At 39.1% G+C, this 13459-nt stretch overlaps 2 protein-coding genes across 7 annotated transcripts in view; one reads left to right on the top strand and one right to left on the bottom strand.

Moving 5' to 3' along the window:
- TTC23 (tetratricopeptide repeat domain 23) overlaps positions 1–6949 on the bottom strand; it is a 207731-nt gene extending 200782 nt beyond the window's left edge. Inside the window, exon 1 of the mRNA XM_058427131.1 lies at positions 6899–6949. The gene's annotated coding sequence lies outside the window, so the exon portion shown is untranslated. The remainder of the gene's footprint in view (positions 1–6898) is intronic.
- LRRC28 (leucine rich repeat containing 28) overlaps positions 1–13459 on the top strand; it is a 138728-nt gene that overhangs the window by 79214 nt on the left and 46055 nt on the right. For 4 of the 6 annotated variants that reach the window (XR_009209553.1, XR_009209551.1, XR_009209552.1 and 1 more), the window contains exon 6: positions 2090–2296. The exons of the other annotated variants lie outside the window; for them this stretch is intronic. Coding sequence is in view for 1 of the 4 variants with exons in the window: in XM_032176051.2 (XP_032031942.1) it covers positions 2090–2296 (207 nt within the window). In the remaining 3 variants the exon portion in view is untranslated. The remainder of the gene's footprint in view (positions 1–2089; positions 2297–13459) is intronic. 6 annotated transcript variants of the gene reach the window in all.

Here is a 13459-nt window from a genome sequence, read left to right as displayed (position 1 = left end):
TGCAAGCTGTGTTTAGTTTTTCACTTCCATGCCTTTCCTCATGGTTTTAACCCCACCCCTATCCCCTGCTGGGAATGCTTTCCGCATTTTCTCTGTGCCTTATTCAAATTCCCATCTCCAGTAAGTTTTGGAAGAGTTTCTCCAAGCCTTCACATAACCTTCTCTGAGCTCCTCTTGCACTTTGTCAGTTGTGTGTGATATGCTTCTCAATGGCAGAGGCCTTGTCTCATCATTGTCTTGACACGGGCTGTGATGTGTCTGGGATTGGTTACTCTTCTCTCCCACATAGTCATTTTTTGATTTTTAAATTTAGTTCTTTTTCTTTTTTCTTTGTATTTTTTCTTATGACTTATAAAACACGATGTTTCTTCCTCATGTTTTATCCCCACACACCCAAAATCAGAAGCATTTTTGTTTTGTGAAAGAGATAGGCTTAGCAAGGTGGAATATTGTGCCAGTGGAGCCAAGCGTGAAATTGACTCCCCTGTGCACCAGTTAAGTTCAAGTAGAAAACTCCCTTTCAGAGTCACAGGCTGTATACTGAATCCTACCTGCCCGCTCCACTGCAGATGTATATTTTGTTCAGTATTGAGGAAATTGAGCAGTAATGTATGAACTTCCTAGCACAAATTTGTAAATATTAGAAAAATAACTACAAGTTAGGGTATTTTGGACTTGCATTACTTTTATAAAGTAAAATAATTATTTTAAGTGCTCCTACTAATAAAAAGTCTATAGCAAAGATCAGCAAACCTTTTCTGTGAATGGCCAGATAGAAAATATTTTTAGGTGTTGTAGGCCACATATGTTCTCTGTCACATGTTCTTTGTCTTTATTGTTGTTTACCATCCTTTAAAAATGTAAAAAACCAGTTTCAGCTTGCAGGCAGGACAAGAGCAAGCCATGGGCTAGATTTGGCCTGTGAGCCATAGTTTACCACCACCTGGTTTGTAGCAAGAGAAAAACTAATCTGTTTAATTGAGCATCCAAGACGGCAGAAGACTCTTACCCAGTAGAGAAGACATTGCTAATACTAATCCAAGTGTTGTACAAACTGGAATGTGCACAGAGGGGTACTGTCAAGTGGTAGAACCTGGGAAACCTTAACCTAGGAGGAATGACTCGGGAACAGCGACAGGATGAGAAGGGGAAGAGATGGTATCACAGTGGTCTTCAACGTCTAAGTCTCCATGATGTGAAAATAGACTTGTCCTGCAGAGTGCTGACTGTAGGTCTTCAGTGTAATGTGCTGACCTGGGAAAGAGTAAATGTCCTTCCCCTAAAATGGTGATTTACCCTGAGAAGGACTAAGTTCCTTGTAAGGACCTTCCTAATCTTCACTCAAGTCTTAAGTGATTTGATGTATGAAAAGGACCTAATTGTACTCACCATGGAAGAGATGACAACTGTAGACATCAATGATGAGGGAATTTTGGAGTAAATGGAAGTATTTAATTTGGGAATTAAAGTAAATCTTTATAGGGTATGTGTACTTTGGGTTTTTTAAAAGGTGCCACATGCCTAAACAATATCTAAAAATGTTAGTTAACTGTATCTCATTTTATTGTTATAATCTTTACCATGGTGAAAATTTCCAAAAGACATTCTAATTTCTACTCCAGAAATCTATTTAGCTCATATGAAAAAGTTGCACTGACTTCATTGCTATTATTCATAAATCTCCTATTTTCTTCTTAGATGGATGGTAAAATCACACAAGTGGCAAAAACCAAGTTCCTTGAAGTGACTGTAATTGTTCTTTTCTCACCCTGGCAACAAACTTGACTCATCAAGATGCAGAAGCCATAGTGACAGACTTCTGGTTCAGATTCACCACTTTGTGTCTCTTTTTTTCTCCATGCTAGCCAGCCCTTTTCTCCATTTAAGAAATTCTGGCAGGGTAATTTAAAGACACTCACCTAGGTTGGATTATTTGCATTTTCACCAAAAATCCTGCACTTCAGCATTCATGTTTATGGAAATAGTCGCAGCTACTGATTTCATTTGGTTAAAGTGTTATATATTGATTCATTTTGTTCATTTCAGTTCATAAGGATGCAATTTATCCTAATTTTGATTTTGGTTGTAGAGGTTGGCGATTTGAAGGAGCTGCAGACACTAGACATTTCTACCAATCGTTTGCTAACTTTACCCGAGAGGCTTCACATGTGCCTTTCTCTGCAGTACCTCACTGTGGACCGAAATCGTCTATGGTATGTGCCGCGCCATCTCTGCCAGCTGCCCAGCCTCAATGAGCTCTCCATGGCTGGAAACCGTCTTGCATTTTTGCCACTTGGTAAGTGATTGTGTTTAAAGTAAAGCAGCCAAAGAATAAGATGGAAAGCCTTTGTTTCTTTGACTAGAACCCAGTAGTTAGTTTCCTTCCTTCTGTTTATCTTGACGATTGCTTCTCTAAGTTTGTTTTTGCAGTGAACAAAGCGTCATTCCTGGTTAACAAATGGAATTTATTTCAGTGAGGGATTTTATACTTTAAAAAAGAAATCTGTGCTAAAACTGTGTTTAGGATAAAATATATGAGATGGTTTCCTCAGAGAAAGGAATTAAAGTGTGTGTGTGTGTGTGTGTGTATGTAAGATATTGAACAGTATGAAAAGATAGCTAGCTACTGGTATAAGTATTGGCTTATATGTTGACTTCTCCCTAGAAAAATTGATATTGGGTATCCTAATAATTAATATTGCCAGATAACTAGATTATCTGACAATATTAGATATTGCTGAGCTAGAAATGTCAGCCTGGCTAAAAAATAACATATTATCCACTGTAGAGTTCTGTAGCTGACCCATTTTGACATATTATATGTCAAAGTACATAGGCCTTGAATAAAACAGTACATTATAGATAGCTGAATAATTTTGTTAACTTGTAAGAAACAGAAGTGCCATTTAAAAAAATTAAAATATGAGGCCCCTTTGAACCTTAAACTGTCACAATAAGCATCATATGATTTTACTCAGAGAAGCATTTTTATAATTTATCTCTGAGGGTAGTAAAGTGAATAATTTACTAGTCCCTAAAGGAAATATTTTCCAACGTGATACAATGAACATATTATTTTCAATTCAGTATGCTCAAGGTAACTTTAAAATACTGGATACGTTAAAATCAATTGAAGTAATAATCAAATTTAAGGAGATTATTTTTCCATAAATATAATTAAATTTTGTACTTATAAAATTAACAAAATGAAATGAGGCCGTTTCAGAAGCAGGCTACATTTCTAAGAAATCAGAGCTTCTTTCAAGTGAGAAAAATATCAAATATAAATAGATTTTTAAAAATAAATGTACCTGCTGCACTAACCACACAGGTCATAGACCGATTATGGTGGTCAAGCACCAAATTACAAATCTAGAGATCCAGCTTATAGCCTGATTCCACCATTTCACAGTGTGTGACCTGGAGTAAGTCACCAGAACCTCTCTGAGGTTCATAAATTTTATTTTCTGTGAGCCAGAGATCATATTTATCCTGCTTCCTTTATAGTTATTTTGAAGTTGAACATGATAGTTTATGTATAAGAATTACAAAGCACTGTACAAATTAGATGATTCTCAAATGAGAAGATACAACTTGTAGATTACCATATCTGACTTAAAAAACTTTATTCTTGAGCCAGGCATGGTGACACATACCTGTAGTCCCAGCTACCCAGGAGGCTGAGGTGGAAGGATCACTTGCGCCCAGGAGTTTAAGGATGCAGTGAGCTATGACGATGCTTGAGAAAAGCCACTGCACTCAAGCCTGGGCAACATACCAATACCTCGTCTCTAAAAATCTTTTTTTACCCCCCTCACATTCACCCCCTCTCCTTGTAGTAAGTACCTAAACTTGTATTTACCACTTCCTAATGGAGATGGAAATGTGACCTATACCAGTGCCAACTCCCTTCCAAGTGATTGCCAGGATGTTGCAGTCAGTGCTGGCAATACATGAGGGAAGACAAGGAGAGAAGGAGGGAGGGAGATAAAGGATGTGATGGTTTGATTTGTGTGGCATGAAATGCAACTTACTGACATAACACCAGAGTTCAGAGTAAAGTTGCAAATTTTGTTATAAGCAGCCTTTAACTTACTGTGGTTTGACTTTCAGATGTTACCAGAAACAGATTAGCTTATTAAGTCTGGGGTCGCCTATACTACTATTCATAATGTTGTTATTATAGACAATATATGTAAAAAGGAGTGTTTCCATGTGCAATAATGGTATTATGTATACTACTATGACTTTTTGTAAGAAGAATAATAGCTATCATTTATTGAGCACTGAGTCTTCGGCCTGGTACTCTGTTTAATTGCTGTACATATGCTCACTAATTTAGTTATTACAAAACCTTATGACAAAATCTATTATTGTAAAAGTTATTGGCAACCTAATTTTACAGATAAGGAAATTGAGGCTTACGGAGGTACCTGCTAGAGTCACAGCTAGTAAGAGACAGAATTGAGTTTCAGACTTGTCTGATTCTAAACCTACATTCTTGCCACATTGACATGCTGTCTCCATATGTCAGACATGGTCTCTCTACAGGGGGCCCTTATTTGGGAATAGGGCTGAACCATGTTGAGCATCTTTTAGTTGTTGTGTGGCCGTTTCCAGTGTCAAAGTTTGGTTCTGCCATTTTGGGCTCAAGATACTCCTATTGACACTCTCACTGGCCTCATTCAATCTCTTTCTCTATTCACTTAGCAAGATTACCTGCTGGAGGCTAGTGCTTTCTCTCACCTACCCACTCTGTACGCCAACCAGGTGCTCCCAATTACTTGTTTCCACCTGACCTAGCATCAGTAGCTTCTGCATCAACAGAAATCTTATAAAAGCCTAGGCCTGAGACCTGTTATCTAGGTCTGTCTTGGTGCTAGTAACTCTTCTTCCATTGCCCGGCCCCTGCAACTTCAGCAGAACTCCTGATTCCTGAATTTGGAGGTGTGCTCCTAATAACTTGTTTTTCTCTTGTCTTGGTTATTCCATTACATATTCTTTGTCTCAGCTGTAAACCATTCATACAACTACTGGCTACATTGAGCCTGCCAGAGTCTGATCCACAGCCCTGTTCTCTTGTCTGATACTCAGATGTGCTATTACCAGAATGCCATCTGGTTCTAGAGCCCTAGGTCTGCCTAGACTCCTGCATACAATCGAACTCCTTAAGTCGAATGACTTTTGTTTGCTGCAGCTGGTTTCTGTGCCCTTCGCCTTGCCTGTTCTCCCTCCCTCACTATAGCTCCTTAGCCCTGGCTCCTCATTCCCCTAGTCATTGGCCACTCATTCCTGCCTTTCTTCCAGCAGTGACAAAAGCTGAGTATGTGCCAAGATGGCAGTGGTGTTCGGAGAATAGAGGGAAGCCATTCCCATAGGAAGCTGACCACTGTAATGTTTGGGGTCCTGGGGAGTGATGCTGTGTGTCATGCTGAATGCTTGCAGCAACAGAGGACCTGACTTGCAGTGGCTGGTGCAAGGTGATAGAAATGGTTGTTGGGTAGAGAACTGAGTGCTACATACACATAGCTAGGCTGCTCTTCTGCCTTGGCACCCTCAGTTATTTACTAGGGCATTTTCTGTATGCACCATGCTAATGGCCGGTGTGGCTAAGGAGGTGGGCATCTCTTCTTTGGTATATAATCTTCAGTGCTGAGTTGAATTATTACAGAGTAGCTTCTTCTGTCTCTAGGTTTCTTGTCACTCCAAAGCCTTGCCTCTGTGTCAGGAGCAACTTTCCTTTGTGAATTTGTGAATGTGGTGTCAAAGAACTTTAGAGGCAAGAGGGTCTGCTGTACACTTTGAGAAGGTTGCCTTATGGCAGTTGAAGTAACCACAACTCCCAAGTCTTGGGCTACAGATAGCCCAGGATAGGAAGCAGCTTCCACAAGGCTCTGGGCACCATTCTGGCTCACAAGGCTTACAGCCCTGGCAGAACATGGGCCTGTGAATAGGTTTTACTTTACTTTAGAAAAGCGTACAAGCAAGAGGATGATGATGATGAAGATTATCCAGTATAAAAGAAGCAGGCTACCTGAAGCAATGCTCTGCCCTGGTCTAAAACTGAATTCTTTGAGAACAGCAGGAAGAAAGGATCAGGGAGCAAATACAAGCCCCGGTGGCCTTGCTACCTCTGGTATACTGGGTATTCTTTGTAAGAAATGGATGAGACAGCTAGAGAGCTCTGTGTGAGGTCACTCAAGGAAGGCTTCAGGAGACTGGAGACAGGATAATCCACGGAGATGAGAAACTGAAGCTGACCAAAATAGCCACAGTCTCCTCAGTCTTGTCTTTCTTTTTCTGGGGGTATTTTTTGCCATCATGAAGATCAGTTTGGAAATAGAATTCAGTTCTGTCTTTAAGAAGAAAACAATTAAATTTATACACTTAAAACCTTTCCATGAACCATTTTCTGAAAAACCAAAGCCACCTAATGCTAAGAACTATCTGGGAGAGTCAAACAAAGCATGCCGCCTCTGGCACTGCGTTTTTTTTTAGAGAACTGAACTGTTCTTAGAAACTTAGCAAATAGGGGTCCCTCTTTACAGTATTTGGAAATACTCTGCACATACACACAGGCACACACTCACGTGTACCCCTAAGGTTTTCAAATATTAGAAGGCTCCTGTGTTCTAAGAGCCTTGATTCTATAAGCATAATACAGGAACTTGAAAGTTTTATGAAATGAATGCTGTGATATCGCTCCCTATGATGGAAGGTGGCAATCTTATTTTGGGGAGCCACTTAATGAATTCAATTTCTTGCCAAAGAAGTGTGACTTAGGAGAAAACCAGTTTTTAAGTGGCTTCTTAAAGAAATGTAAGATTATAGCCTCTTCAACAGATAACTAGAGACACCACTGTAAGGATGACTTAAATCACTTATAATACTGTCTTACCCGTTAACAGTCTTTGAGTATGTTTCTCTAAGTCACTTGTACTACTGTTGAAACCATTAAGACTCTTTGACTATGTTCTTCTTAAGATGAAAAGATGCATCAAAAGAAAAGGATGTTCCTATTATTACTATGCCATCACAACTGAGTGACAGAAGATTCTACAGATGGAAGCTTTGTTCACAGTGGTGACTATCAGCAAGGAGGAGGGGAAAGCAGTCACTTGAGCCTAGTGCTGTGAAATTTAATAGAGGCCTCAAGACGTGAATATTTGCATTTGATTCAATACAGCTCTGTTAACTAAATAACTCAGAGAACTGCAACTGATTTCTTGGCTTCTGAAAGTGTAGGGAGATATAAAGAAAATGATTTTTTTCTCTAAGGCTTTTTAACCATGCGCTTCTGGTTTTCATTGCATAATTAATAAGTCCAATTATCCAGGCATGTTTACAACTTATTTAATGTTGAATAATAGATATAAGGGTTGTGTTCCGTTCACAAATTGACTATGGAAGAGCATCCTTTAGTTAGCTCCCAGGAAATGCCACGTCAGCCAAACTCAATGCCAGTAACTTCTGTAGTTTAAGAAAACAAGAAAACAAAAGTATCCACGTTAGCGATGGAATTCTTATTCAATGTTAACTTAAAAAAACAGTGATGGGCTGGGAACCGTGGCTCACGCCTGTAATCCCAACACTTTGGGAGACTGAGGCGGGTGGATTACTTGAGGTCAGGAGTTCTAGAACAGCCTGGCCAAGATGGTGAAACCCCGTCTCTACTAAAAATACAAAAACTAGCTGTGTGTGGTGGCAGGCACCTGCAATCCCAGCTACTGGTGAGGCTGAGGCCCAAAAATTGCTTGAACCCGGGAGGTTGCAGTGAGCCGAGATTGCACCACTGCACTCCAGCCTGGACAACAGAGCGAGAAAAAAAAAAATAGGGATTGAATTCGTAACCAGGAACGTTTAGCACAGGTCATTGAGATTTACAGAATAGCTTGTGCATAAACCACCATGTAGTAAGCCCAACAGCTAGTAGAAAATAACTTTCTACTAAGGAAAATTAACTGAGTTTCTAAACCAGCCCCAGAATTATCTCTTGGAGATTCTAGTAGTGTTTATTTTCTTGGGAAGAGTTATTCTGTGTGTCAAGGACTTGTGCCACATAATGAAATGATGTTTGAAAAATATCAAATATAAATAGATTTTTAAAAATAAATGTACCTCTGCACTAACCTCAAATTGTTTATAGAACAATTTTAGTGGACAAGCAAGCACGTGAGTACAGAGATGCATGTTTTAGCGTGATTCTACCACTCCTCCGGATCACACACTGTGACTTTGATAAGGGTATAAAGCTGGCCCTTTATCACATAACAGGAGAACACTCCAGTTTTTTGTAGTGGTAGTACACTTGTATTTGTTTGTAGGAATTGGATGCCTTATGTAGAAAAAATATATAGCAAGTAATGGTGCAGTTTTAGAAACTAGCTCCTAGGCATTTTCAAAGCACATGCTGAAATCTCTTCTCTTTTTGTAAATGGCATATAAAAGGTACAAATCTGTTAACTGTACTTGTTTTTTCTATTGCCCCTTGTTCCTACTTTCTCTATATTTGCTTAGAAAGTCAGGAAAAGAATTGCTGTTTACTATTTTTTTAATAAAAATTAAAGTCCACACAGTAAAACTGTTTAAACTTCAGTCAAGTATTGAAACTAGTTGGAAACCAGTCAATAATTTCCTAATCTCAGACTTAGAGATGAGTGTAAACTGTACTGTACTGAACTGTGAATGTATTTCATCTGCAGTTTGAAGAACTATGGCCTTGACGTCATTATTTAATGGGACTAATTTGCAGAATTTGTGGCCTTAAGTAAATTTCAGTGAAGAACTTTATTCTAGTACAGACAAAAAGTCCCAGAAGTTGGAGTGAGTTCTGTGTTTGAGTAGAAGGTGTAGAAGGTGTGATAGCTGCTTTCAAAAAGGGAACCCAAACGTGACAAGATGATGTTCTATAGTAATTGTTGGGCAGGTCTCTATTTAATGAAAACAGAGAAAAGAAAGTCTTGAAAACAAGATTCAAAATCTAGTAGTGGGAAGAAATGAGAGAATTAGTCTGTTAACAAAAATCCATACAGATCTTGTTTCAGAAGAAAAGTTAGAGCTCTGGAATGCAAATTTTGTCAAGGAAATGGATGTGCAATGCTTCTTTTTGAGCTCTGTCTTTTTGTAAGTATTTGTAACAAAAACTCTTCTTTATCCTTGTGCTGCTTACTCATCTGAGCCTATTCTACTATCTTCTTTTTTTTTTTTTTTTTTTTTGAGACGGAGTCTTGCTCTGTCACCCAGGCTGGAGTGCAGTGGTGCGATCTGGGCGCACTACAACCTCCACCTCCCGGGTTCAAGCGATTCTCCTGCCTCAGCCTCCTGAGTAGCTGGGATTATAGGTGCACACTGCCATGGCTGGCTAATTTTTGTATTTTTAGTAGAGACGGGGATTTCACCCTGTTGGCCAGGCTTGTCTCGAACTCCTGACCTCAGGTGATCCACCTGGCTCAGCCTCCCAAAGTGCTAGGATTACAGGCATGAGCCACTGCACCCAGCCTATTCTACTGTCTTCTGACAGTGCTTTGTTTTTCTTCCATTGCATAAGGGTTTTGCTCTTGTGTTAGGTTTTCTTAGGAAGCTAACACGATTATTTCATGTGGCTTCTGCAGCACCGGCCAGATGTTGACTTACTATGCTAATGTATGAAGAGAAAAGTGCACCTAGATTAGGTGAGCTTTAAATGAACAAATTTGTATTTTTCTCTTAAGTTTTAGAGTAGGATTTAGTGGATGGGACATGATTAATGTGAAGAAAGTGAGCCCTGTTCTCCCAAATATCAATTAAAAGAAAAAGAAATGCTCATTCTTAGGGCACAATGTGAAGTTTAGAAAAATAGCAGTATGAGGGCTAGCACCATGAGCAGAATGTTTACCAGGAGAGTTTTTTGTTATTCTGGTTCTAGAACTCACAGCTTTTTAAATAGTGACAAGAATGTGCAGTACTAGTGAAGCCTGGGAGATGTTATGAATTGACTTAAAAGCAAGAATCTGGAGTTTCCATCAGTCATAGCTTTCAGTAAAGTTCTTAAGTTCCAAACAAACCAGAAAAACAGGAACATAGTGCAGCTGAGCAGCAGTTCAAGGTACAATGCAGTGAAGACATTTTGCTCTTCACACAGGCAGCCATGGCAGTGTTGTATTTTCCAAGTCCACACTCGACAGTCAGCCAGTTTCCTTTTCCAGGATCTTCTCTGAAGGAATTCTTGGTATTTGTGCCATAAATCTGTAAATTAGAACAAGCCCACCAGTTTTCTAGACCTTTAAAGCAAGCAAAGAGAAACTTTGTTCATCACTTATCTCTTTGGCAATGTCTGCTTCAAGACCCCACTCTGATACTACACCTGGATGCCTTGGGCAAGAACCAGCTCTCTCACCCTTAGCCCCCAGGGAATCCTGCTAGGTAGTACCACTCCCTGCCCTGCATGGGAATGCCCTGCTTGTATCTAAATGATGTGTTGGGGGAGGCTGTTTAACTTCCATCATGGTGAAACAGGCAGATGTGCCTTTAAATCCCAGCTCTACCACTTAATAGCTGTGTAATCTTGGACTTAGGAAGGTTATTTAAGTCTCAGTAATAGGGTAATATTAGCACCTACTTCATAGCATGATTGCGAGAATAAGATCCATAAAACACGTATCACTTATAAATACCACGTAAGCATACAGTCATTATGAACTGTTTTTACTCTGTAACTAGACTGTAAGGAAGTGTAGCAACTGTGTGTCTTTGGACCCCAAGCATTGAGCACAGTGCCCAGCCCATTGCCTGTGATCTCTTTGTTACCTGAACTGTGCAACAGAAATAGAGATGCTGCAGCATGAATATTTAAACCCACAGCAAAGGAAGCCTGCAGTCATTCAAATTCATTAAAATCTATTTATTGTAATTTAACAGTTGATGATCTACCATGTATAAAGTTATTAAATTATAATTCACCGTGAAGTCTTCTTTTGTAAAAGCTGAATAGAAAGACAGTGACTTCGTAAGAGAGTTAATGGAGTCTGTGTGCTTGTGTGTATTTAAAGAAGCTAGCACTTAAAAATTTATTACTCTGAGAAAGTGGTTGAAGGGTTCTCTTTGTAAAAAGCATCATGTAGGTAATTTAAATTCATTTTAAGAATTATTTGGGAATACACTGTAAATTATTCTGAATTTATTACTAAGAAGCCCACATTTTATAGTATTTAAAGCATTGTAATTATGACTAATAATATCTCTGATTTATTGAACTATGATAATTGGTTTAACATTGATAGAGCATTCCAAATAATTTATTTTGATTGATTGCTTTGATGTTGTTGTTTCTTTTGCCCCATGATTTTGTTGATGAGAATATACCATTCACCTTTTGATAAAATAAATGAGTTTCATACTGGTCAGCATGAAGTAAACACAGATCCTGTTCTGTCCTCTCCTGTGCTGTCATTCCATGCTTGCTTTTACAGTGTGGTTAAAAGGGCAGTAGCCTGAGTACACAGGAGCTTTTGTTCCGTTTTCAGCCATGTGGACTGCGTATGCCAGAGCCTTGAGGTTACAAACAAACAGAATTGAGTTTGTGCAGGACTCCTAGATTTTGCTAATTTCTAAGTCAGAAACTTTGATCTGTGAGTTTGGAAGAAAAAAAGGAAATATTTTGGACACAATACAGTACTTTAAAAAGCCACATGAAAAAGTTCTTTATGGCTGTAGCATCTATACGGATGGACAGCTTCCTTGCTTTATAAATTTTACATACTGAGCAATTTTGCCCAAGAACTTTAAAAAATATTATTGCATGATATATCTATCGTAAGGTATTGGTGCATTAATATTAATTAAAGGAAGAAGACAAACCACCCCAGTGGTTAGTAGTAGATGAGTGATCTCTTCCAAAGTTAATTATTGAGTGAAGGTTTTTGTGTCTTAAGAATATAAGAAATATCTCAAAGCCTTTTCATGAAGTACATGTTCATATTTCAGCCTCATAATGATTACGAATGCCATTCCATTGTGCTTGGAGTTTTTGCCAGCCAACTGCCTTCTGGCCAGGATCACGCTCTCAAGAGGCTGTCACAGCACCGTCTTTACAGCCTGTGACCTTGCCCAGCGAGCGCTGCGGTGCCCTGGCCTCCCCACCAGGCTGTGCTGTGCCAACTAAAACAGCAGAGCTGCCTGGTTCTCTTCATCATCCTGCTGGTTCTCTTCATCATCCCACACTGTTTTGTGATCTCCTCTTTGTATTCAGAAGTGGGGGGTAAAAGACTAAGATGTATCGAGTACCAATTATTTTGCCAGGAATAAAGCTGGGCACTATATATGTTGTTTAATCTTCATAACAGGTCTGTGAGAAAGGTACTGTTATCCCCTTGTTGCAGTGGAGGAAGCAGGCTCAGAACATTTCATTTCCCTTCATGTCAGGAAGCAGTTAGTAAGTGAGGAAGCAGGATTCAGACTCAGTTCTGACTCCAGCACCCACTGCATTGTCTAATTTCAGTACTGCCATTCCCCACTCTATATCAGATTGTGTATTTGGAAAGTTTAAGTGTCTGTATTACATACTCATGTCCATGTGGCATTATGCTGGCTAATGTATAATAGATCTGAACGTAGCAGATACTGATTTTCTTTCAGCTTTAACATAAAATAGTCTATTTCATGGTGGGCATATATAAAAAATTACCTTCCTTAGAGTAGCCAGGAGGTGCAAACTGAATTATGTGGAATATTGAAAAGCTAAGACAAGATCTGAACCTAATAGCATTTTTAAATTATCAACTCATTTTTTTCCTATAAAACTAACACAGAGAAAGAAGACTAAACTATGTAAGAAGTAGCAAGTGTCAGCTTTTATTTAACTGTATTGTATGATCTTTGCATGTCACCTCATTTAATTTGCATAAGCTCTTTCTGCAGTATAGAGAAAAGAGGTGCTTCCTCTGTCATGTCCCATTTTGTGTCCTTGGTTTGAGGGGATGAATCATTGTCTCTAGAGGCCGCTGCCTCCAACTCTTTTCTGTGCAATTTAAGTATAGAAAAGTGTTACTACCATTTGCTGCATGCCAAAGAGAATTCTCTCTTAATTGGCCTTCTTCTACTGTAGGCCATACTTCCAAATATGTCACTTACTAATAATGAGGCCAGTAACTGCCATATATTGGAGAAGGTTATGTGCCAAGGATTCTATTTGATAATTTTTAAACCTTGTTAGCAATTCTCACTAAACCTGAAGACAGCTTGATTTTCCCCATTATACAGATGAGGAAACTAAGCCACACAATTAGTAAATAGAACAAAGATTCAAACCCAGGTTGTCGGACTCCAAGACTGTGCTTCTGCTCTCTTAACTAGTATGCTACACCCCTTACCATTGCATGTACCCAAGTAAAGAGTATGTCCTGCTTTCTGTGAGCCCCCTAGGGGCTCTGAAAGACAAATCTGAAACGAGAGATCATTTGCGTTTTATCAACGAAGTTTCATT

Source organism: Hylobates moloch, unplaced genomic scaffold (genome assembly GCF_009828535.3).
Source record: "Hylobates moloch isolate HMO894 unplaced genomic scaffold, HMol_V3 SCAFFOLD_14, whole genome shotgun sequence".
NCBI classification, from domain to species: domain Eukaryota; kingdom Metazoa; phylum Chordata; class Mammalia; order Primates; family Hylobatidae; genus Hylobates; species Hylobates moloch.
Note: the sequence above shows the minus strand (reverse complement) of the source record. Positions and strands in the feature narration are given on the sequence as shown.